General features: G+C 38.6%; 1 protein-coding gene across 1 annotated transcript in view; it reads left to right on the forward strand.

Moving 5' to 3' along the window:
• Window positions 1-1,583: 1,583 nt before the first annotated feature.
• Window positions 1,584-27,553, forward strand: part of LOC132560814 (homeodomain-interacting protein kinase 2-like) — a 52,288-nt gene continuing 26,318 nt past the window's right edge. Inside the window, exons 1-6 of the mRNA XM_060225503.1 lie at window positions 1,584-1,825; window positions 3,543-4,595; window positions 22,622-22,745; window positions 24,909-25,031; window positions 26,182-26,268; window positions 26,963-27,147. Of these exons, the coding sequence (XP_060081486.1) occupies window positions 3,559-4,595; window positions 22,622-22,745; window positions 24,909-25,031; window positions 26,182-26,268; window positions 26,963-27,147 (1,556 nt within the window). The 5' untranslated portion in view covers window positions 1,584-1,825; window positions 3,543-3,558. The remainder of the gene's footprint in view (window positions 1,826-3,542; window positions 4,596-22,621; window positions 22,746-24,908; window positions 25,032-26,181; window positions 26,269-26,962; window positions 27,148-27,553) is intronic.

The raw sequence follows: 27,553 nt of genomic DNA on the forward strand, positions 1-27,553 counted from the left end.
TATTTTCACATCTCGTCGGTTCATCAGAACAGACTTACAAATCAGGTCTTTGCCTATGTCACGTGGTATAGTTGTCAAATTACTCAAATATAGATGAATATCGTGTGATTCAGAGGGATATGTAGTGTTTGAGAGTGGACAGTTCTCACAGTCAGGTGACGTTGGCTTCGACCCTAATTTTATAAACCTGATGAGGCGACAGAGGGATATTATAACTGGTATAAACAGGGGCAAGAAACTGAACCCAGATGTCACTTCTCTGGCGTTAGCTTTTGTATTTGTTCACTCAACCGTGAAGTCGTGCAGTCCACTCCTCTTACTGCTGTTATCTAACCATGAGAGACATTTTGTCTGCCAATGAAAAGTTAGGCTAATTTTCGTAACAAAAACAATACTAATAGATTATAAGTCACGTATCACATACGCCTTTTAATGTCACCAATTTAAATAATTATGATTTCCTACATATTTTGGACAGAAAATGGTGTACCATGTTGGATGGTATTTCAGTTGTAAATAGATCAAACATGCATTTTGCTTTACAAATATCAAAAGTTAACAGAAATTATTTGTCTCAAAAGTTAGCATGAGCAATTTGAAAATCAAGCTTTCTAATACTCATGATTTATTTTGAAAAAAAAAAACTACTTGTGTAGTTTTAGAGAATAATAATATAACTGAGTTCTGCGTTTCAAAGCGATATTAGGCGGTTTCTTTCTCCTGTGCACGCACGTCCCTGGTTGAAACTATCTTGTCAAAATTGATGGGTATATGTGGACGGACCGCTCCACTATTTGAGTGCAGGAAACGGGTTAGAATTCAACAAGCAACTACCAAGTGAAACAGGTCCCAGCCTGGTCTGTCAATTTGTTTACCCTCTTTCTAACATTAAATGTATTGGTACATGGTCATAACACCTGCAACCCCGAAGATTGTACAAATGACATGCAACAAGTGAATAGCGCCTATCACTGATCAGTCACCCGAATAATGAATTAGGCTGCATAGGAGTCATCAGAGATGGTAAGATTGCAAAAAGAAACGTTACAAAATCATATGAAAAAACTACAGATTTGCATGAATGACTGCCATCTTTCTTCACTTAAAATTTGAAACCCGAAAGTGAACGCCAATTTAATCGCGTTTTTTGTTTTCTTTCGACGGGGAAATGTTCATAAAAAGCGCATTTAGCACAAACTTGTTTGATTGGCTATCCCCTATTCTTCCTCGACACTGGTTTCCATGAGATCACGTGGTTTAATTATCCTCACACGACGAAAGGACTTCCTGTCGGATTTAAGCCAAACGTTGAAAACAAACTTGATATTATTTTTTAAACTATTTGTAGTTGGTTATGTATATCCATGTTAAACATTGTTGTTCATTTAAGATGCAACAAAATGAACCAAAGGAAAAGCGTAAAATCAAAATTATCGATAACAAACGAAATAATTTGATGTCATTACCGCCATCTTGTAGGATATTAAACTCATGTACCGTACGTGTCTCCTACCTGAACTCGAGTTGATCCCCCGAAAGCAAGGAAATATGATGTGCTTATAAAGAAATGGCTCGAATTGAGCCAAATTTTCGGGGGTTGTAGAAGCTCATTGTACATAGTTTTACTTTTAAACACGGGGGATACTTAATACCATAGTGATTTTAATGAAGAATTGATCAGCAACGTCGGAAAAGAACAACACATGGAGAGGAATTACAACACGCACACCGAGGCTGCTTTGTTGATATGACGGGGTTGGAATAGTGGCCATTATAAGCTAAAACAACGTATTTTCTCTCTTAACTTTTCTTTCAAGGAGAGGAGGTAAGTCGATTTTATATATTTCAAAAATGTTACGGACATTGTCGATGTCGATGTGTTTGTGTTTAACAATGTTTACTGTGTTTTGGAAATGGGGTCATCCTCGGCTCAAGGTTATGCCGCGTGTTTTGACGGATGTTTCCTTATTTCGTGCGCAAGGCTTCGACATTACAACGATGTATATCTAATAACATAGTATGATTTGTAATAAGTTAGTAGTTGTAATGTTTTGAACAGTAAAATGAGAGCCGAGGTAACACACCTTGCAGTATCGATTGTAAACATGTAAGGAATCAACACCACGACGTGCTGAGGAACACGCGATGTTTTTACCATTTAAGGTTTGCCAGGTGTTTACGTTGTTACGGATTTACCGTCTTCAGAATTATTAGAATGATTTAACCATGGGATCTTATTGTTCTTCCTTTCTGTGGTTTATGTATTAATCGAAGAAACGATATTGTGTTATTTAAGCTAATAAAGACCAGCGAATATATGGCGGTTAGTTGTAACATTTACAACTCGTGTAAAAGTACACCCAACCTGTTCTGATTTTAGACATAGAAATGAGATAATGAAATCGCCTTAAATATCTGTCAGTAAATTTGACATTAGCGCAGAATCTTTTGAAGAAAACAGCTGAATGCATTGTTAAATCAGGTCTTCAATCATTTGTCAAAAACGGACCTTGAAAATGACCAAAATGCTAATGCATGGAATAGATCACAGAAATTTCATATGTTATTTTTGAAAATGTTAATTTTGTAACAGGATGAAATTTTCGATGTTTCAAACACGGGTGCTTGTGGACTAAATTTCAATAGCACTTAAAAATAACAATCTACACATTAGTTTAAAAAAAAAACCCACAAGTACCTGTAATTTCTAAAGGATTTCTGAATAAGCAATGCAGGTATTCATATAGTTATCTAGCTGAGTTTAACATGAGAGTATAAAATATTTCCTGGATCCTTGACACAAAACAAAATGATTCTTTTTTAAATTGAGGATGTAGAGGATAAAAACAAATGTCACAGAAACAGTATGTAAACAATATTACACAACTTATGTCATAGTCTCAAAAATCCAACTACAACCCATAGTCAGTTTACTTCCTTTTATTGATGCCAGGATAGATAGAACTCAGAAATCTGTTATTTGTTCATACAAAAGTTGTTAATATATCATAATTTATGTGTGGATGTAATATGTTAATGGCTGCAGTCTATGCTTTAGTAAGGTCTTGACTGCCTTATTGGTAGTGGCAACTGCAGGGCATAATCCAATTTTGTCAAAATTAAATTAAAACAGTTTTAGTTAATTCCTTGATTTTATTTTGATTATTTGTAATGAGAGAGTAACATGTAAAAAAATTTCCACGGAATACATCGTTTTATATATTCCAACCAGGCCAACCCCCACCACCACACACCCTATTGAGGTGTTCCCTCAGGACTCCCCCTAGCAATCCTGGCTCTTGGATAAGGCTTTTGCCATGATTGCCCATTTCCTAAATCAGTCTTTCTTTTATATACTGTATATAAAATATAAATATGTACTGGACATGTAGTTGGTAGACTGACTTTATTGCTTTAGGTTGAAATATCTGCAAGTCTGATATCAGCCAGGAGGTAAAGTTTGATGAGAAGTTAGTATTCAATGGATTTATTGGTATACTCTTTCCTTACTTACAGTTAAAATGATTGTTTTGATTTTTCAGATACTAAGGGTTACTAATGCAAGAAGACCTTCGCATTTACAACTCCAAAATAAGTGCATTTAGTAACTTCAAGAAGATTAAGCTGGAAGCAGTTCCAGATCTGCATGATGTAGTTTCCACAAGAGGACCAATACGTCCACATAGCCCTGTATTTTATTCATCAGAAATTCCACAATTTAAATCCCATCAGTCTCAGATTGAGACTGCGGTAACAAGCACAACTGCTTTTGTTTTCCCACAACACAGGGATGCATTTACAAACTTGGAAAGCCAAACCAATAATTACATTCGAGCATCAGCTATAAAGCTTCGTGATAATTATCACCAAAGATGTGGTACCAAGCGTAAATGTGACGATCTCAATGCACCCATGCAGCTCACGGAAACACAAGCTGTCTCGAGCGAGGATGACAACACCACTAACAACAATACAACAACCACGACGACGACGACCACATCAAAGACAACATCCTCTTCCAACACAGAGGGTGACTACCAGCTGGTGCAGCATGAGGTCTTGTATTCGCTCACCAGCCACAATACCTACGAGGTGTTGGAGTTTCTGGGAAGAGGGACCTTTGGTCAGGTAGTAAAGTGTTGGAAGAAGGGCACCAATGAAATTGTTGCTATTAAAATCCTGAAGAACCACCCGTCATATGCGCGCCAGGGTCAAATTGAAGTAAGCATACTTACAAGACTCAGTCATGAAAACGCAGATGAGTTCAATTTTGTGCGAGCATTTGAGTGCTTTCAACACAAGAATCATACCTGTCTGGTTTTTGAAATGCTGGAGCAGAACTTGTATGATTTTCTGAAACAGAATAAATTTCAGCCGTTGCCCCTGAAGTACATCCGTCCGATTACCCAGCAGGTTTTGACGGCCCTTCTAAAGCTGAAGAGCCTTCACCTCATCCATGCAGACCTGAAACCAGAAAATATCATGTTAGTTGACCCAGTAAGGTTTCCTTACAGAGTAAAGGTGATAGACTTTGGATCAGCAAGCCATGTTTCTAAAGCGGTGTGTTCAACGTACCTACAATCTCGCTACTACAGGTAGGCACATCATCTGTTTTAGTCCCACTGAAGTTCTTATTTATTTTGAATCTTAAAAGTGGAAATTTCAGAAATGATTTTGTTGTTATACATGTTACCATGAATTTGCTGTCACATTGTATTGACTGGTCTTTGAAGTTCAGTTTTAATTCACAATTAATGTTTGCAACATGGAGAAGGTTTTTTTCTCACTGGTTTGGGATGGAACATTTTGGCCTCATTTTGGGATGAAAATTGGTGAATGAGTGAGAAAGTTGCATTAATTTACAAATTTTGGGAATTAAATATGGAATAATTTCAGTTGGAAAATTAGGCTGAAAGAGACCAATTTTGCATATTGTTTTTCAGTGGTGAACACAACTTTTCTGCTGTAGTGTTGATATCAAATTTTAATGTTTTAGACTGGTTTGACCAGGACTGTTGTTTCTAAGATATTTCTATCATTGAGTTCACCCCTTGATATCCATACACTCTATCATTGAGTTCACCCCTTGATATCCATACACCATGTTACAATATACTGTCACTTAAATATGTGCCAGTTAAAGACCTTCTATCTGATTTTGTTTAGAATCCATGCTCAAGTTGACTTGTCATTCAGATAATTTTTCTATGGGATTGGCCAGAGGAATATCATTCAGCGAATTTGATTGAACGACTACAACATAAAAACCAGCATGTTTGGGATACTTATAATCATCTTAGTTTTTGCCATACTGAAGTTACTTTTAATGCTTACTCAATTCATCATTGATTTTTGTGAGAGATTTATCTTTGATAAATACTGATTTTTGTGGGAGATTTATCTTTGATAAATACTGATTTTTGTGGGAGATTTATCTTTGATAAATACTGATTTTTGTGGGAGATTTATCTTTGATAAATACTGATTTTTGTGAGAGACTTATCTTTGATAAATACTGACTTTTGTGGGAGACTTATCTTTGATAAATACTGACTTTTGCGAGAGATTTATCTTTGATAGATACTGATTTATTTGAAAAACCATGAAAACTGGGTCCATTGTAAATATACTATGGTTAGTGTTAGGATAACCAATGAACACTTAAGACATTTATAACTTTAGGTGTATAACCATTTGATAATGGTGACCCGAGTTTCTCATTCAATGGATACTGAATGTGATCTTGTGAGACATCTCTCTAAAGACAAGTCATTTTCAATTTTTCATGATTCACTTTTCATCATTTAGATGTTTACCTTGAAATGGCTGAAATAAACTCGGAAGATACTGAAGTTACTGCTGGCTGCATTGGTTGTGTGTATCTAAACATGACAGGAGCAGTTAGTCTGCTGAAATTACTCATTTCATTCATTAATTTTTCTTTTGTTCAGCAGTTTCTTTTTTGGCATTCGTTTTAATATAATTAGATCAAAAATTGTCTTCTTTCAGACATATTTCGGTTTTTGGTCACCAACATATGGATACCAATTTGGTTACATTTTAGCTTACAAAACAAAATTTTGAACAGAAATTTCTGATGGTCAGAGTCAAGCACAAGCTGAGACAAAGAAAATGGAATTTTCCTAATAAGTGTGTATAAAATTTGAGTTTCGGTGACATTGCAGGTCAAAAGATGTCACTTGATAATAGCCAGTTTTTCGTTAGGTTGGACACAAACTTCCTGTTGTTTTATAAGCAGTAGGAAGTCTCCGGGTTTGAACAAAGACATGTTTATTACATGATTCATGCAAGATTGAGGTATTTAAAAAGTTTACTCTATAGTGATAATACTATTCCAATAGAAGGTTAATAGATAAAGATTTATGACATTCAGTGATGCTGGGGCTAGGTCATGTGATAGGGTAACATATTTTAATCTGACATGGAGACTTCTTGTATTATCAGTAATGAGGGCCTTGACAGTGTCTTGAGTTGCCGCTGGATCTTCTTAGTCTTTGGACTAGAATATAATCCCTTGTACAACTGCTGGATAAAGTTAACATTGTAACTGGATGTTTTTGTCTTCGACTGTCCAATGAGTGATTTTAAACATTTCAGTTCTGCAGAATACATTTAAAAAGCATTTCATGTCAGCTCAAGTCAGTTTCCATCAATACTCTAAGGTTCATTTAGCATTACTAGTGAATAGAGTTTATCATACTTTTTCAATTAGCAGTTGATTTACTAAAAGTAATATTAAAAAAGGGTAAAACTTATGTTTGGATTTCATTTACAAGATCTAACCAGAAAGTTACCTGTGTAGCAAAGGTTGTGATAAAGGAAAAATTCTTATGAAGCTACGGGTGCAACCTTATTTACATACAGGTGGTGATTTTATTTAATGCCCATGGTCTTCCATTGTAGTGATTTAACACACCTGATGTCAACAAAGTATTGACCTAGAATTTACCTGTCAAAATAGTATGACATACTGGACTAGAGATTAGCCTTCATGAAAGGTACTACAGACAGTGAGAACTCCAAATATGACATACTGGGCTAGAGTTAGCCTTCATGAAAGGTACTACAGACAGTGAGAACTCCAAATATGACATACTGGGCTAGAGATTAGCCTTCATGAAAGGTGCTACAGACAGTGAGAACTCCAAATATGACATACTGGGCTAGAGTTAGCCTTCATGAAAGGTACTACAGACAGTGAGAACTCCAAATATGACATACTGGGCTAGAGTTAGCCTTCATGAAAGGTACTACAGACAGTGAGAACTCCAAATATGACATACTGGACTAGAGATTAGCCTTCATGAAAGGTGCTACAGACAGTGAGAACTCCAAATATGACATACTGGGCTAGAGTTAGCCTTCATGAAAGGTACTACAGACAGTGAGAACTCCAAATATGACATACTGGGCTAGAGTTAGGCTTCATGAAAGGTACTACAGACAGTGAGAACTCCAAATATGACATACTGGGCTAGAGTTAGCCTTCATGAAAGGTGCTACAGACAGTGAGAACTCCAAATATGACATACTGGACTAGAGTTAGCCTTCATGAAAGGTACTACAGACAGTGAGAACTCCAAATATGACATACTGGGCTAGAGTTAGCCTTCATAAAAGGTACTACAGACAGTGAGAACTCCAAATATGACATACTGGGCTAGAGTTAGCCTTCATAAAAGGTGCTACAGACAGTGAGAACTCCAAATATGACATACTGGACTAGAGTTAGCCTTCATGAAAGGTACTACAGACAGTGAGAACTCCAAATATGACATACTGGGCTAGAGTTAGCCTTCATAAAAGGTACTACAGACAGTGAGAACTCCAAATATGACATACTGGGCTAGAGTTAGCCTTCATAAAAGGTGCTACAGACAGTGAGAACTCCAAATATGACATACTGGGCTAGAGTTAGCCTTCATAAAAGGTACTACAGATAGTGAGAACTCAAAGAATGAGTTACGCCTCATGGAAGAAGTAGGAGATTGAACACAGGAAAAGAATAGATCTAATGATCTGGAATTGAATTACAAGTCTTAAGAATAATGTTGACACATAGCTTCTGCATGTTGTAGGTTCTCCAAGATACTGGCTGAAATTGGAATGTTATATTATTAAGATCTGTCCATTTCTTAGAATATTATTGATAGTTTCAGGCCAAATTCATTATACTTGATTTTTTTTTGTACATTTTCAATAACTTTGCAACAATAAACTTTCTTTCAAATTTGAGTGACTGAACCTAGGTAAACAAAATCCTGTCTAAGATATTGTAAAAAGGCAAAAATGATATATTGATTTATTCATAATAACCGTAGATTTTAGGTGTTCTGTATAGAATTTAAGCTCTTATTAAAAAAAGGGGGGTATTCTTTATGTACAGAGTTAGAAATTGGAAAACACAAAATACAAATTGAATGTTGAATTCCAGTTTAATATATATCTTGTACATAATGTTTAAATTGATCCTCTTTGCTATATCTGTATATTGTGAGGGAAAACTTAGTTACAGATGTTAAGTGTAGCTCATCTGGCATGCAATAACAGTAGTGCTAGTTTACTGTACAGAGAGTCTATTGTATTATAACCCAGGAATGTTATAACATTCCTACTGAACACCCCTGTCCTATCTGTTGTAATAGTCCCTACTGAACACCCCTGTCCTATCTGTTGTAATAGTCCCTTCTGAACACCCCTGTCCTATCTGTTGTAATAGTCCCTACTGAACACCCCTGTCCTATCTGTTGTAATAGTCCCTACTGAACACCCCTGTCCTATCTGTTGTAATAGTCCCTTCCCTACTGAACACCCCTGTCCTATCTGTTGTAAAAGTCCCTTCCCTACTGAACACCCCTGTCCTATCTGTTGTAATAGTCCCTACTGAACACCCCTGTCCTATCTGTTGTAATAGTCCCTACTGAACACCCCTGTCCTATCTGTTGTAATAGTCCCTACTGAACACCCCTGTCCTATCTGTTGTAATAGTCCCTACTGAACACCCCTGTCCTATCTGTTGTAATAGTCCCTACTGAACACCCCTGTCCTATCTGTTGTAATAGTCCCTTCCCTACTGAACACCCCTGTCCTATCTGTTGTAAAAGTCCCTTCCCTACTGAACACCCATGTCCCGTGTCCCACCCCTTATGAACACTGCTGTCCATTCTGTGATGCATGCCCCACACCTTATGAACACCTCTGTCCATTCTGTAATATGTGTCCTATCCCTTATGAACACTGCTGTCCATTCTGTGATGCGTTCCCCACCCCTTATGAACACCTCTGTCCATTATGTAATATGTGCCCTATACCTTATGAACACTGCTATCCATTCTGTGACGCATGCCCCATCCCTTATGAACACTGCTGTCCATTCTGATGCATGCCCCATCCCTTATGAACACTGCTGTCCATTCTGTGACGTGTGCTCCACCCCTTGTGAACACTGCTGTCCATTCTGTGACGTGTGCCCCACCCCTTATGAACACTGCTGTCCATTCTGTGACGTATGCCCCATCCCTTATGAACACTGCTGTCCATTCTGTGACATGTGCCCCATCCCTAACGAAGGCTGCTGTCCATTTTATGACATGTATGCTGTTCCTTATGAATGCTACTGTCCATTCTGTGACATATATTCTGTCCCTCAGGAAAGCCAGTGTCCTTTCTGTGGCATGTATCCCATTCTGTATTAATGACTCATAATGAGCTTCCCGCATAAGTACACTCTGAATGCTGCATTCTTTCACTGAATTTTACAGACTTATACTGTCTGTAACTTAGTTAAGCACTGTTCAGTATGTGTAGCAAGTGTATACCAGGCACATGTCCAGAATATCTGTAATAAGCTTGTACTCTAGGATATATCAGGTGTAGTCTTGGTTAGAAAGGGACCCTGATCCAGGGATGCCCAGTGGCAAGTAGTTTGCTGCTAAATGAACTCTCATAGTTTGCAAATGTGAATCACAGTGGTTTTCACATGCACATGTATATCATTGCCTAATTTTTGACCAAGATCGCTAGATGTCTCTACACTATCATTTTAGGCCTGAATGTTACTCCTAATTAATCAGTTCATCAGAGTTGAATGATAAATATCATCAATTAGGTCATCAGGGTTGAATGATACACATCATCAATTTGTTCATCAGGGTTGAATGAAAAACATCAATTAGTTCATCAGGGTTGAATGATAAACATCATCAATAAGTTCATAAGGGTTGAATGATACACATCATCAATTAGTTTATCAGGGTTGAATGATAAACATCATCAATTAGGTCATCAGGGTTGAATGATGAACATCAATTAGTTCATCAGGGTTGAATAATACTCATACTATATAAGTTCATCAGGGTTGAATGATATACATCATCAATTAGGTCATCAGGGTTGAATGATACACATCCTCAATAAGTTCATCAGGGTTGAATGATACACATCAATAAGGACACGAGGGTTGAATGATACACATCCTCAATAAGTTCATCAGGGTTGAATGATACACATCATCAATAAGTTCATCAGGGTTGAATGATACACATCATCAATAAGGACACAAGGGTTGAATGATACACATCCTCAATAAGTTCATCAGGGTTGAATGATACATATCATCAATTAGTCTTAATAACAATTTTCATAGAAATAGCAGAAAATAGTGGACTCCTGTGTATGAGCAAACAAAATGCAATTATGTAGTAAAACTGAAAAACATATTCATGCTGTACATAGATGTGATCAGTAGTTGATCAATAAAGTGAAGGGATTATGAATTGTAGCTGAAAAGTATACAGATACCATAGCAACTAGAGGAGTGTGATGATGCAGGCCCATAAAGCCTGACACTTCATAATATAATACTAGATTTAAGCTATTTATTGATCAGATTTTAATCAACACTTTGCTTTTAGGGCAATGTTAAATATTTATGACAGGACTTTAGTGATATTGGAAACTATACAGCATCATTTCAGATAAAGAGAATATGAAAATTTGAATAACATTTCCAAAGCGCAGAGAAAGGAGCAGAATGTAATGAACAGGACTGCTTCTGTTGATAACTGTGTGAGGACTGGCTACAGGTGACATTTAAGGACCAATCTGATCTAGCCTTGACCTGACAGACCTTAATACACAGCCGTGGGGGACAGACCAGTGGAAACTTCAGACAGGACTGTGAGTTTGTGTACACAGTCTTTCTCTACAACAAGACATTAGCTCTGTCCCAGATATACCACATCACAAGGAAAAGAAAAATAGATTGAATTCTCAACATTTTGTTTACAAGTCCTATTAATGTGTACTATTATTTAACAGGCTGTGAACAGCCTGGAATATAGAGGCACTGCTTGTGTGATATTGAGATTTTGTCTGTCTGTGTATCAAACAGTTATTCAACTAGGAAATAGATACAACCCATACCTAGACCAGAGTTTGTAAAGGAGACAAAATCCATGGAATCCATTCCCAGAGCAGACTCTGTAAAGGTGGCAAACTCCCACATTGCTAGCACCCTTTAGTCAGCTTTTGAACTGACCCAGTACAATAAATCTGTGTGCTGACTTACCTTTGTTTCAATATATTGGACTGGTCCTTATCCTGTGTTAAAGTGACAATTTTGTCTAAGCTGGAGGTACAACCTACTTCAGTAATTTCAATTTTCAGGGAAATGAGTTATAAAAAAAACAAACCCCAGCATTTTTTTCACATTATGTTAGATATTTTGAAATCTCATTCAAGGAAAGTTTTTTTTCACAATTTTTATTTTCTATACATTAATGTGGTTAATGACATTATGTCAAACTCTGGTAACGATCAATTTGTACACTTTTAACTCTGTTACAACCTGACTGCAGTATTTCACCTAAATTACCAAAGGACATGTTATATTTTCAGTATCCTTAGGTCAAGTGAAATGTCCTAACTGATGGGAACTGATTTTGTAATTAATCAAGTTTTAAAATGTTATTTATCAAGTTTAGAATATAATTAATCAAGTTTAAAATATAATTAGGAGTTTATCACAACATGCTAAAGTGTTACCAACTTGCAGTGAGTGGCTGGTTTATTGTCTACTAGTTGTTGGTCAGATTAAAAGTTTCAATAAGTTACTAGTTATATATGGTGGTTGATCTACAGAAATTACTAGTCAGTAACCTAATGGGGAGGTTATTAACACAAATATTGCTTTAACCTAAATGTTGTTATTGTCTGGTTTACATCAACTGTGTAAAAGATGATATAAATTTAAATTCAACTTATTGCTTATAACATAATTTTTTTCCTTAAATATTGCAGAAAACATATTTTTCAAATTAATTTTAGCTTTTTATCGATGTCACAGTCACAATAGGTCATATTGACTCCAATGGGTCTTGCAGGGCTCTCGATCTGCCAGATTTCCAATGCAAAATACCGTAAAAACCCACATAATGTCCGCATCTGTGTAATGTCCGCACCCCTTTTTTGACACAAAAATCTGGGGAAAAAAACCACCTTCCATGTAATGTCCGCGGGTAAAAAATGCAAATTGAAGCTGCCGATTTCATTTCACGTAAGCTAATGTCGAAATGGCCGAGAGCATGTCGCATTGTGTATAACGTACAGGTACCATTCAAGAATTCACTTAATTGTTTATAACAACAGTTATTCTCCATAATGGTACAGTAAGCTTACCGGTATGACTAGTCCTCATTTCGATAATTGGTGTTTTGATAAGGGTTAGCCCAGCAGTATTATAAACAGCTTGGGTCGTCTCCTCATCTCGAGTGTGAGTGGGTGACAGCGTGTGATTAGCCAATTAATGATAACTATACAGTGACATGACCCGCCCACTTCCAAGCCAACATTGTACATAAATAATACTGGAAAACTGTACACAATCACAATCTTCTGTGGTGTCCGTAATTTAATTATCCGAGGGTACCCAACAGAAGATTATTTATTTGAATCATGGGGAAACGCTACGCTTCTTACACTGCCTAAGAAAAGTTAGAGATCGTCGAGTATGCTGAGAAGTTTGGTAACAGAGCTGCTGCCCGAAAATATGATCCTGATGACAAGAACGTCAGAAACTGGAGACAGCATATCTAACAAACTAGATGGTTCCGAAGACGATGAACTGTGGACAGACGGCGCCACTGACCCTACTGACACACCATCAGACGATGAGAACGCCATTTATTACAACGACCAGACAGAGGAAGACAACTTCAACGCCGAGGAGTTCTTCCACAGGACGATGACGAGGACTTCTGGGGTTTCGAGAAACACGATTAAAACGGCCTGCTATGTATTAAGACTTTCTGATAAACGATCCATAATCAATAAAACGTCTGATTATTTATTTTATGTAATATTCTTGTACATGTTATTTATTGTTATTTTGTAAATAAAATGTAGAATGAAAATGTTGTGTTATTTTGTATATGCTCATGGGTATGCTTTTTCAATGGGGAAAGGGGAATAACTCTAACTTTATTCATGTGACAAAGTCAAACAAAATGGCTTCCTATTACGAAGGACGACTCAATACGAACCTGTAACGAGAAAATGGAAGGAATTAATCATGGAAACGGTAGTATCTTTTTTTCCCAATTTAGACCCCAAGTTTACCCAATTCTATGGAAAACGCAGCTATTTTTCCCAATTCTAAGGGCCCCAGGCCCCAGTCCCAAAATGGGGTGTGATAGCCCTGTCTTGTGTGAATTTATTACACAGTAATTATGTACCGAATATCACAGCTATTATATGATAACATCAGATAGTTATGACACCTGCAACATCATAGGTTTTGAGCATGTCAAAATATTGAAATGGCCTTTTTCTGGCTTGGAGATACAATATTTGTCCTGTGGATATAGCCGCATTAGGGGCTCGACGGCTGTCAGAGGTGTCAAGTAAATTCTGCTTTTACTTTTAGTCACAGTGGTAAATTACAGAGTTGCAGATGTGGGTTGATTTTAGTCTCTATGGAAAGTAAACTACCTAGGGTCTCTATGAGGATGGTAATGTTTGGTGATTTTAGTCTCTATGGAAAGTAAACTATCATGGGTCTGTATGAGGATGGTAATGTTGGGTGATTTTAGTCTCTATGGAAAGTAAACTATCCTGGGTCTGTATGAGGATGGTAATGTTGGGTGATTTTAGTCTCTATGGAAAGTAAACTATCCTGGGTCTGTATGAGGATGGTAATGTTGGGTGATTTTAGTCTCTATGGAAAGAAAACTACTATGCAGGGGTCTGTATGAGGATGGAAATGTGGGTTTATTTTAGTCTCTATGGAAAGTAAACTATCATGGGTCTGTATGAGGATGGTAATGTTGGGTGATTTTAGTCTCTATGGAAAGAAAACTATCATGGGTCTGTATGAGGATGGTAATGTGGGGTGATTTTAGTCTCTATGGAAAGAAAACTATCATGGGTCTGTATGAGGATGGTAATGTTGGGTGATTTTAGTCTCTATGGAAAGAAAACTATCATGGGTCTGTATGAGGATGGTAATGTGGGGTGATTTTAGTCTCTATGATAGAAAACTATCCTGGGTCTGTATGAGGATGGTAATGTGGGGTGATTTTAGTCTCTGTGGAAAGAAAACTACTATGCAGGGGTCTGTATGAGGATGGAAATGTGGGTTTATTTTAGTCTCTATGGAAAGTAAACTATCATGGGTCTGTATGAGGATGGTAATGTTGGGTGATTTTAGTCTCTATGATAGAAAACTATCCTGGGTCTGTATGAGGATGGTAATGTGGGGTGATTTTAGTCTCTATGATAGAAAACTATCCTGGGTCTGTATGAGGATGGTAATGTGGGGTGATTTTAGTCTCTGTGGAAAGAAAACTACTATGCAGGGGTCTGTATGAGGATGGAAATGTGGGTTTATTTTAGTCTCTATGGAAAGAAAACTATCATGGGTCTGTATGAGGATGGTAATGTGGGGTGATTTTAGTCTCTGTGGAAAGAAAACTACTATGCAGGGGTCTGTATGAGGATGGAAATGTGGGTTTATTTTAGTCTCTATGGAAAGTAAACTACCTAGGGTCTGTATGAGGATGGTGATGTTTGGTGATTTTAGTCTCTATGGAAAGAAAACTATCATGGGTCTGTATGAGGATGGAAATGTGGGTTTATTTTAGTCTCTATGGAAAGTAAACTATCATGGGTCTGTATGAGGATGGTAATGTGGGGTGATTTTAGTCTCTGTGGAAAGAAAACTACTATGCAGGGGTCTGTATGAGGATGGAAATGTGGGTTTATTTTAGTCTCTATGGAAAGTAAACTACCTAGGGTCTGTATGAGGATGGTGATGTTTGGTGATTTTAGTCTCTATGATAGAAAACTATCCTGGGTCTGTATGAGGATGGAAATGTGGGTTTATTTTAGTCTCTATGGAAAGTAAACTATCATGGGTCTGTATGAGGATGGTAATGTTGGGTGATTTTAGTCTCTATGATAGAAAACTATCCTGGGTCTGTATGAGGATGGTAATGTTGGGTGATTTTAGTCTCTATGATAGAAAACTATCATGGGTCTGTATGAGGATGGAAATGTGGGTTTATTTTAGTCTCTATGGAAAGTAAACTACCTAGGGTCTGTATGAAGATGGTGATGTTGGGTGATTTTAGTCTCTATGGAAAGAAAACTATCATGGGTCTGTATGAGGATGGTAATCTTGGGTGATTTTAGTCTCTATGGAAGAAAACTACCATGCAGGGGTCTGGAAAAATATTTTAAACCACAAGGCACAGGACTAGTGGGCTAAAAAATTCAGCTATGAAATGGCGACTTAATCAGCGAGGATGTGTTTTTTTAATATTTTTATTTGAAGTTTTAGTGAAAAAATTATGCAGTGATGGCTGCTTTGCATTAGACATTGTGCACGACTTAGGCCTATCCATAGTGTTTGTTTACATCCAATTGACTCGGTGCTGCTAAATACAGACCGGTACATGTTGGTACCACCCGAGAGCACCTGACATCAGTATGACCGCGGAAAATGACTAAGGTATTCTGAATGCTATATTTGACATCATGGGAATTCTGGTGTAATCAAAAGTTAGAGTGCAGACTGGAATATTTTGTTTTCGAAGTACAGTCAACATGTTTCTTTGTTATAAATTTTCGTCAAATTTTTAAAAAATTTTGTAACATTATCATTGGAAAAAGTACTCGTCAGACGGACGAATGACAAAGATAAATCTGGTTGTCCGAGACAATTTTCACTCGTCCATGATGACCAGATGAGTACTTTTCCGGACCCCTGCCATGGGTCTGTATGAGGATGGTAATGTGGGGTGATTTTAATAAGCAATCTCTAAAAAAGAAATAGTTAAAAGATAAGCATAACACTAAGGACTAGCCTGTCCATTGTTTGACGTTTTCAGGAGTAAAATTAAGACTGCAGTCTATACATGAAGTTTGGGAAAAAATGTATGGTCAGAATTTACTGTCAATATCTGCATAACTGCCAATATACCACATGTGTTAGTCTGATGTTCAAACCCAGTGATAAAAAAACTTCCTAATTTTAAACCTGTAGGATATGATTGATGTCAATCCACAACTGTGATGGATGATGACCTTGGCATTGCTAGTAAACAACTCTTCCTTTAGGTTCCCACTTTTCCGAGTAATCATATTCTCCAGGAAACACTGAGGCCATGTTTCAGCTTTCCACCACAGTGAAGTACTGGAGAAAGCCTCTCCAACACATCAGTTAGATTCTAGTGTTAGACAAAGTTTGAGCTATAGACACATTGCCTAGCAACACTGGGTTTAATCAGAACCAGAAACCTTATGTGTTCACTGCCTTTATATCACCCACCTCCCAGGCAATCTTGGCAAGTGGCTACATAAAGATTTTCTCTTAAGAAATTGGGTTTTATATGATCACAGAACATGTTGAATGTGGTGATTCAATGATTCAGTGTTGACTTGTAAATCCCAGTAATATTATTAACTAATCATGGAAGTCCTTGACACTTCCATTTTTAGAGTTTAATGTCTTCGCAACAGCCAAGATTATTTACTCAGAAAACAAATGTGAAGAACCATGTACACCTCTGTTTAGGGCTGTCATGGGTACACCTCTGTTTAGGGCTGTCATGGGTACACCTCTGTTCAGGGCTGTCATGGGTACACCTCTGTTCAGGGCTGTCATGGGTACACCTCTGTTTAGGGCTGTCATGGGTACACCTCTGTTTAGGGCTGTCATGGGTACACCTCTGTTCAGGGCTGTCATGGGTACACCTCTGTTCAGGGCTGTCATGGGTACACCTCTGTTTAGTGCTGTCATGGGTACACCTCTGTTTAGGGCTGTCATGGGAACACCTCTGTTCAGGGCTGTCATGGGTACACCTCTGTTCAGGGCTGTCGTGGGTACACCTCTGTTCAGGGCTGTCGTTGGTACACCTCTGTTAAGGGCTGTTGTGGGTACACCTCTGTTTAGGGCTGTCGTGGGTACACCTGTTAAGGGTTGTCGTGGGTACACCTCTGTTTAGGGCTGTAGTGGGTACACCTCTGTTACGGGCTGTCGTTGGTACACTTCTGTTTAGGGCTGTAGTGGGTACACCTCTGTTACGGGCTGTCGTTGGTACACTTCTGTTTAGGGCTGTCATGGGTACACCTCTGTTAAGGGCTGTCGTTGGTACACTTCTGTTTAGTGCCATCATGGGTACACCTCTGTTTAGGGCTGTGGTGGGTACATCTCTGTAAGGGCTGTTGTTGGTACACTTCTGTTTAGGGCCATCATTGGTACACCTCTGTTTAGGGCTGTGGTGGGTAAAACCTTTCTGTTTAGGGCTGTCGTGGGTGCACCTCTGTTAAGGGCTGTCGTTGGCACACTAATGTTTAGGGCTGTCATGGGTACACCTCTGTTAAGGGCTGTCGTTGGTACACTTCTGTTTAGGGCCATCATGGGTACACCTCTGTTTAGGGCTGTGGTGGGTACATCTCTGTTAAGGGCTGTTGTTGATACACTTCTGTCTAGGGCCATCATTGGTACACCTCTGTTTAGGGCTGTGGTGGGTTAAACCTTTCTGTTTAGGGCTGTCGTGGGTGCACCTCTGTTAAGGGCTGTCATTGGCACACTAATGTTTTGGGCTGTCGTGGGTACACCTCTGTTAAGGGCTGTCGTGGGTACACCTCTGTTAAGGGTTGTCGTGGGTACACCTCTGTTTAGGGCTGTTATGGGTACACCTCTGTTTAGGGCTGTCGTGGGTACACCTGTTAAGGGTTGTCGTGGGTACACCTCTGTTTAGGGCTGTTATGGGTACACCTCTGTTTAGGGCTGTCGTGGGTACACCTCTGTTAAGGGCTGTCGTGGGTACACCTCTGTTAAGGGTTGTCGTGGGTACACCTCTGTTTAGGGCTGTCGTTGGTACACTTCTGTTAAGGGCCATCATGGGTACACCTCTGTTTAGGGCTGTGGTGGGTACATCTCTGTTAAGGGCTGTTGTTGATACACTTCTGTCTAGGGCCATCATTGGTACACCTCTGTTTAGGGCTGTGGTGGGTAAAACCTTTCTGTTTAGGGCTGTCGTGGGTGCACCTCTGTTAAGGGCTGTCGTTGGCACACTAATGTTTTGGGCTGTCGTGGGTACACCTCTGTTAAGGGTTGTCGTGGGTACACCTCTGTTTAGGGCTGTTATGGGTACACCTCTGTCTAGGGCCATCATTGGTACACCTCTGTTTAGGGCTGTGGTGGGTAAAACCTTTCTGTTTAGGGCTGTCGTGGGTGCACCTCTGTTAAGGGCTGTCGTTGGCACACTAATGTTTTGGGCTGTCGTGGGTACACCTCTGTTAAGGGCTGTTGTGGGTACACCTCTGTTAAGGGTTGTCGTGGGTACACCTCTGTTTAGGGCTGTGTTGGCACACTAATGGGTACACCTCTGTTAAGGGCTGTTGTGGGTACACCTCTGTTAAGGGTTGTCGTGGGTACACCTCTGTTTAGGGCTGTTATGGGTACACCTCTGTTTAGGGCTGTCGTGGGTACACCTGTTAAGGGTTGTCGTGGGTACACCTCTGTTTAGGGCTGTTATGGGTACACCTCTGTTTAGGGCTGTCGTAGGTACACCTCTGTTAAGGGCTGTCGTAGGTAAACCTCTGTTAAGGGCTGTCGTGGGTACACCTCTGTTAAGGGCTGTCGTGGGTACACCTCTGTTAAGGGTTGTCGTGGGTACACCTCTGTTTAGGGCTGTAGTGGGTACACCTCTGTTACGGGCTGTCGTTGGTACACTTCTGTTAAGGGCTGTCGTGGGTACACCTCTGTTAAGGGTTGTCGTGGGTACACCTCTGTTTAGGGCTGTTATGGGTACACCTCTGTTTAGCGCTGTCGTGGGTACACCTGTTAAGGGTTGTCGTGGGTACACCTCTGTTTAGGGCTGTTATGGGTACACCTCTGTTTAGGGCTGTCGTAGGTACACCTCTGTTAAGGGCTGTCGTAGGTAAACCTCTGTTAAGGGCTGTCGTAGGTACACCTGTTAAGGGCTGTCGTAGGTACACCTTATAAGGGCTGTCGTAGGTACATCTCTGTTTGATTCCAACCCTGTGTGATCTACCATTCATTGACAAAATTGTATGTTTTTTCAGTCGTCAGTTTCGTAACTAAAACAAAACAATAAATACTTTTTTTTTGTCACAAGTTAGCAGCAACATTGTGTACCAACAATAAACACATTGACTTGCACATGCACAACAGGAAGTAATATCATTCGAAAAGCCTGTGATGTTATCCATATGAAATAAGAAAGCTTTCACATGTTGATGTTTTTAGTCTGCAATGAAACATGGTGATGAGTTAACCAAATGATAACAATGTTGTCTGGTAACATTACAGTGAACTGTTAATATGTAGCTGATGATATTCATGGATGATTTGATTGAACTATATTGGTGGTCAGTAAAGATAGTGTAAAATTGAATTCCTACAGTGATTTAAAATTTCAGAAGATATCTGTTATTCCTGTACACCAGTCCACAGACTGAATGTTAATACTAAATCGGGACAACTATGAAATATCAGCCCTGCCAAATTCCTGGGTGGTGATTGAGTCGGATATGTTATACTTGTATAGGCATACACATCTTAAATGGTACGGAATGATTACTTGAGTGCATGTTCAAAAGTCATAGGGTCAATACTTACTACGCTCATGAAAGTTTTATCTTCAGCTTCTCAATTATTGCAATTAAACTCGGTGACTTAAGTATTAATAGCCGAAGAGGATTGAACAGAATTGAAAAAAAATGTGGTCCCTAAGTACCCACCTGGGACCACAGGATGGGGTTAAAAATGTGCTAAAATACGTGAAAAATGTTTTTCTTTAATCAGAGGCCAAACTGAAGTAAGCACTCATGGTTATAATGTCAAAGAGTGGCTTCAGCGGATGGAAGAAATTCTTATTCTGTAGATATTATAGCCTTCAGGGCTGGAGAAATTCTTGTTCTGTAGATATTATAGCCTTCAGGGCTGGAGAAATTCTTGTTCTGTAGATATTATAGCCTTCAGGGATGGAGAAATTCTTGTTCTGTAGATATTATAGCCTTCAGGGATGGAGAAATTCTTGTTCTGGATATTATAGCCTTCAGGGATGGAGAAATTCTTGTTCTGTAGATATTATAGCCTTCAGGGCTGGAGAAATTCTTGTTCTGTAGATATTATAGCCTTCAGGGATGGAGAAATTCTTGTTCTGTAGATATTATAGCCTTCAGGGATGGAGAAATTCTTGTTCTGGATATTATAGCCTTCAGGGATGGAGAAATTCTTGTTCTGTAGATATTATAGCCTTCAGGGATGGAGAAATTCTTGTTCTGTAGATATTATAGCCTTCAGGGCTGGAGAAATTCTTGTTCTGGATATTATAGCCTTCAGGGATGGAGAAATTCTTGTTCTGTAGATATTATAGCCTTCAGGGCTGGAGAAATTCTTGTTCTGTAGATATTATAGCCTTCAGGAATGGAGAAATTCTTGTTCTGTAGATATTATAGCCTTCAGGGATGGAGAAATTCTTGTTCTGTAGATATTATAGCCTTCAGGGATGGAGAAATTCTTGTTCTGTAGATATTATAGCCTTCAGGAATGGAGAAATTCTTGTTCTGGATATTATAGCCTTCAGGGATGGAGAAATTCTTGTTCTGTAGATATTATAGCCTTCAGGGATGGAGAAATTCTTGTTCTGTAGATATTATAGCCTTCAGGGATGGAGAAATTCTTGTTCTGGATATTATAGCCTTCAGGGATGGAGAAATTCTTGTTCTGTAGATATTATAGCCTTCAGGGCTGGAGAAATTCTTGTTCTGTAGATATTATAGCCTTCAGGAATGGAGAAATTCTTGTTCTGTAGATATTATAGCCTTCAGGGATGGAGAAATTCTTGTTCTGTAGATATTATAGCCTTCAGGGATGGAGAAATTCTTGTTCTGTAGATATTATAGCCTTCAGGGATGGAGAAATTCTTGTTCTGTAGATATTATAGCCTTCAGGGATGGAGAAATTCTTGTTCTGGATATTATAGCCTTCAGAGATGGAGAAATTCTTGTTCTGTAGATATTATAGCCTTCAGGGATGGAGAAATTCTTGTTCTGTAGATATTATAGCCTTCAGGGCTGGAGAAATTCTTGTTCTGTAGATATTATAGCCTTCAGGGATGGAGAAATTCTTGTTCTGGATATTATAGCCTTCAGGGATGGAGAAATTCTTGTTCTGTAGATATTATAGCCTTCAGGGATGGAGAAATTCTTGTTCTAGATATTATAGCCTTCAGGGATGGAGAAATTCTTGTTCTGTAGATATTATAGCCTTCAGGGCTGGAGAAATTCTTGTTCTGTAGATATTATAGCCTTCAGGGATGGAGGAATTCTTGTTCTGGATATTATAGCCTTCAGGGATGGAGAAATTCTTGTTCTGTAGATATTATAGCCTTCAGGGATGGAGAAATTCTTGTTCTGTAGATATTATAGCCTTCAGGGATGGAGAAATTCTTGTTCTGTAGATATTACAGCCTTCAGGGGTAGAGAAATTCTTGTTCTGTAGATATTATAGCCTTCAGGGATGGAGAAATTCTTGTTCTGTAGATATTATAGCCTTCAGGGATGGAGAAATTCTTGTTCTGTAGATATTATAGCCTTCAGGGATGGAGAAATTCTTGTTCTGTAGATATTATAGCCTTCAGGGATGGAGAAATTCTTGTTCTGTAGATATTATAGCCTTCAGGGTTGGAGAAATTCTTGTTCTGTAGATATTATAGACTTAGGGTTTGGAGAAATTCTTGGTCTGGATATTATAGCCTTCAGGGGTAGAGAAATTTTTAGTCAAAGTCAAAATACTTCTGATCCTAGGTCAAAGGTCAGTGAGACTTGAATAGTAAAACTGCCATTTTTCTTAAAAAATGTCAAACTGCCAATTTTACTCTTTCCTTTTTTTTTGAATCTAGGTAAATGTATTTATTTTGTCACACTTAATACCATGTTGGTAATCAATATTAACAGTTATATTATGCAATTTTTCTAATTTCAGAGCTCCATTTATTTTTGGAATTGCTAAGTTTGTCTTTGTTGTATTATAGAGTAATTTATATGGCACTGTTTGGTATTGCAGAGCACCAGAGATCCTCTTGGGCTTGCCTTTCTGTGAAGCAATTGACATGTGGTCTTTGGGATGTGTGATAGCAGAACTTTTCCTGGGATGGCCTCTGTATCCGGGTTCTTCAGAATATGACCAGGTAAGTTGTATAAAATCTCCCTGGTTTGTAAATGTGAATTCCCTATGAACAGAAGAAGGTAATGGATATTACTTTTATCACACTGAAATAAGCTGAAATGGGCAATACAGTACCTCCAACTCAAAACCTCATTACAGGACAAAGACACCTATTTCTTCATGCTTGGAAAAGATATTCGTGGGCTTATTAACAGACCGGGAGCTATCGTCAGATACATGGCCATGTCTGTGTTGAGGGTTGAGAACTGCTTATAAACCAAGTGCTATTGCAAGTGTTATTATGATGATGAACTAAAAAGCTGTGGCACTCGGCTTGCAGACAGCATTATGGAAACTTTAGAATTGATTAACTGCTTTTAAGGTTTGGCACCTTCCTCTTTGTCTTATCCTTATGTAAGCTTCAGAAAGGGGAGATAATGTCTTGTCTGATTGACTCAGCTGCCTCTGCAGAAACATCACACATTGGTAAACATTTTAACCCTATCTAAAGCAGCTATTGAAACAATCGAGTAGATGTTCAGGGGCCCTGTCTAGGATTGTTTACTGGTCAGACAGGAAAGTTGTAGTCCTCTGCTGTGTTTATCTACAATGAGTAAATCTGTACACAAATATTGACTGAGGGCTTCAGTTATTTCTTAAATCACCAACCATATGTAAATTTGCAATCAGGTGTGTTTATGCCTTTGTTTGTATTGAATCTTTTAATGTTTGTTTTGTTCAAGCTGAAAAATTTTATTTGTACATGCATTATGAGGTGCCTTCCTGATTTTATTGCAGTGAAACAGATTTCAGTCGATTTGTCCATATCAGACTAGTTCTAATCCATTGATGTACATACTTAAAACAGGGAAACCGTTATTGTAGTTTGACTTTTGCTTTAACAATCTTTTTGTCAAAAGAACAAAAATATAAGAAGAAAATAAGGTAAAATTTGCAGGTGAAACTACTTTAAATGTTGTCCATCTGTTTCTCTGGTGTAGAAACTGATGAAGCATTGTTGTTTGTTTCCTTATTGCTGAAGCTGATAAGATGCTGTCCATCTGTAGCTCCATTGTAGAACCTGATAAGATGCTGTCCATCTGTAGCTCCATTGTAGAACCTGATAAGATGCTGTCCATCTCTAGCTCCATTGTAGAACCTGATAAGATGCTGTCCATCTGTAGCTCCATTGTAGAACCTGATAAGATGCTGTCCATCTCTAGCTCCATTGTAGAACCTGATAAGATGAACCTGATAAGATGTTGACCATCTGTAGCTCCATTGTAGAACCTGATAAGATGTTGACCATCTGTAGCTCCATTGTAGAACCTGAAAAGATGCTGTCCATCTGTAGCTCCATTGTAGAACCTGATAGGATGCTGTCCATCTGTAGCTCCATTGTAGAACCTGATCAGATGCTGTCCATCTGTAGCTCCATTGTAGAACCTGATAAGATGTTGACCATTTATTGCTCCATTGTAGAACCTGATAGGATGCTGTCCATCTGTAGCTCCATTGTAGAACCTGATCAGATGCTGTCCATCTCTAGCTCCATTGTAGAACCTGATAAGATGCTGTCCATCTGTAGCTCCATTGTAGAACCTGATAAGATGAACCTGATAAGATGTTTACCATCTGTAGCTCCATTGTAGAACCTGATAAGATGTTGACCATCTGTAGCTCCATTGTAGAACCTGATAAGATGTTGACCATCTGTAGCTCCATTGTAGAACCTGATAAGATGTTGACCATCTGTAGCTCCATTGTAGAACCTGATAAGATGTTGACCATCTGTAGCTCCATTGTAGAACCTGATAAGATGCTGACCATCTGTAGCTCCATTGTAGAACCTGATAAGATGTTGACCATCTGTAGCTCCATTGTAGAACCTGATAAGATGTTGACCATCTGTAGCTCCATTGTAGAACCTGATAAGATGTTGACCATCTGTAGCTCCATTGTAGAACCTGATAAGATGTTGACCATTTATTGCTCTGTTGAAGAACCTGAAGAAACGTTCTTTATCTGTTTTTCTGTCGTTAAATCTGATTGTGTGTTGTTTAACCTGATGTAATGTTTTCCATCTGTTGTCGTCTACCTGTTGCTCCTTTGAAGATCTTGATAAAATGTTGTCCACCTGTTGCTCCTTTGAAGAACTTGATAAAGTGTTGTCCATCTATTGCAGATTCGATATGTCTCACAAACACAGGGGCTACCTGCTGAACACATGCTAAGTGCTGCTACAAAGACTACACGGTTCTTCATTCGAGAAAACACTGATAGTAACTACCCATTCTGGAGATTAAAGGTAGGTCACTGTACTGTAAATACCATGAATTTGAGACCAAGATTGCATCTGGGATGAGAAATAAGGATGCTGGTACATCGGTTTATAATTGATTAGCAGTATTTCAAGTGACCTGCATTTTAATTGTCTTTTACTAGATCTTTTCTTGTCACAGGTAATGTGTTGTACTCTCTGTATATTGGAACAAAGTGAGAAACAGTTTGAGCATCTTGCTAGGAACATTGTTTTTATTTACATGTATTGATGTGACATGTGACAGACTGACAACACTTGTTGTAGTGATGTGACTTGTGACAGACTGACAACACCTGTTGTAGTGATGTGACTTGTGACAGACTGACAACACTTGTTGTAGTGATGTGACTTGTGACAGACTGACAACACTTGTTGTAGTGATGTAACCTGTGACAGACTGACAACACTTGTTGTAGTGATGTGACTTGTGACAGACTGACAACACTTGTTGTAGTGATGTAACCTGTGACAGACTTACAACACTTGTTGTAGTGATGTGACTTGTGACAGACTGACAACACTTGTTGTAGTGATGTGACTTGTGACAGACTGACAACATTTGTTGTAGTGATGTGACTTGTGACAGACTGACAACACTTGTTGTAGTGATGTAACCTGTGACAGACTGACAACACTTGTTGTAGTGATGTGACCTGTGACAGGCTGACAACACTTGTTGTAGTGATGTGACCTGTGACAGACTGACAACACTTGTTGTAGTGATGTGATCTGTGACAGACTGACAACACTTGTTGTAGTGATGTGACTTGTGACAGACTGACAACACTTGTTGTAGTGATGTGACTTGTGACAGACTGACAACACTTGTTGTAGTGATGTGACCTGTGACAGACTGACAACACTTGTTGTAGTGATGTGACTTGTGACAGACTGACAACACTTGTTGAAGTGATGTAACCTGTGACAGACTGACAACACTTGTTGTAGTGATGTGACCTGTGACAGACTGACAACACTTGTTGTAGTGATGTGACCTGTGACAGACTGACAACACTTGTTGTAGTGATGTAACCTGTGACAGACTGACAACACTTGTTGTAGTGATGTGACTTGTGACTACACCAGGTGTTGTGGTAATGTCTAGTCTGATTTTAGCAATAATTGAACTTTTCAGACTCCAGAAGAACATGAAGCAGAAACCAAGATCAAGTCAAAAGAAGCAAGGAAATACATCTTCAACTGCCTGGATGACATGGCACAGGTAGCTAGGGTAAAATTATTGTTCCACTACATACTAGGTAACACTGTAATATGTTGTGTGTCTTCGTCTGAGATTTGTACTGTACTAATCAGAGGTATTATATATTTACACTAAGTAACCCTTTGTGTGTCTTCATCCTAGATTTGTACTGTACTCATCAGAAGTATTATATATTTACACTAAGTAACACTGTTGTGTGTCTTCGTCCTAGATTTGTACTGTACTCATCAGAAGTATTATATATTTACACTAAGTAACACTGTTGTGTGTCTTCGTCCTAGATTTGTACTGCACTAATCAGAAGTATTATATATGTACACTAAGTAACACTGTGGTGTGTCTTCGTCCTAGATTTGTACTGCACTAATCATAAGTATTATATATATTTACACTAAGTAACTCTGTTGTGTGTCTTTGTCCTAGATTTGTACTGCACTATTCAGAAGTATTATATATTTACACTAGATAACACTATTTTGTGTCTTTTTTTCAAGAGAGGATTCTTGAAAAATGATTTCCAGTGTCTGGAAACATTTCATTAGAAAGACCAGGAGGTTATATTTGAAGGAGGAAAATTATTTCTAAGTTTATGTGAAGGACTTTTAAATTGGTTCTTGAGTCGATATACATAAGGAAATCAAGGGAAGATTTGACACATTCTTGATAAACAAGGAAGTATGATATTGCCTTACAGATCAATGTGCCAACCGACTTGGAAGGGAGTGAACTCTTGGCAGAGAAGATAGACAGGAAGGAATTTATTGACCTTCTGAAGCGAATGTTGACACTTGATCAGGAGCGTCGCATTATGCCGGGGGAGGCTCTTAATCATCCTTTTGCCACCATGGCACACCTTATTGAATATGCCTGTAGTAGCATGTAAGTAAAGCAGATTACACACAGACAAAACTCAATCATCCTTTTGCCACCATGGCACACCTTATTGAATATGCCTGTAGTAGCATGTAAGTAAAGCAGATTACACACAGACATAACTCAATCATCCTTTTGCCACCATGGCACACCTTATTGAATATGCCTGTAGTAGCATGTAAGTAAAGCAGATTACACACAGACATAACTCAATCATCCTTTTGCCACCATGGCACACCTTATTGAATATGCCTGTAGTAGCATGTAAGTAAAGCAGATTACACACAGACATAACTCAATCATCCTTTTGCCACCATGGCACACCTTATTGAATATGCCTGTAGTAGCATGTAAGTAAAGCAGATTACACACAGACATAACTCAATCATCCTTTTGCCACCATGGCACACCT

Source organism: Ylistrum balloti, unplaced genomic scaffold (assembly GCF_031769215.1).
Source record: "Ylistrum balloti isolate Yb309-2 unplaced genomic scaffold, AGI_CSIRO_Ybal_v1 Utg371118, whole genome shotgun sequence".
Taxonomy (NCBI): Eukaryota; Metazoa; Mollusca; class Bivalvia; order Pectinida; family Pectinidae; genus Ylistrum; species Ylistrum balloti.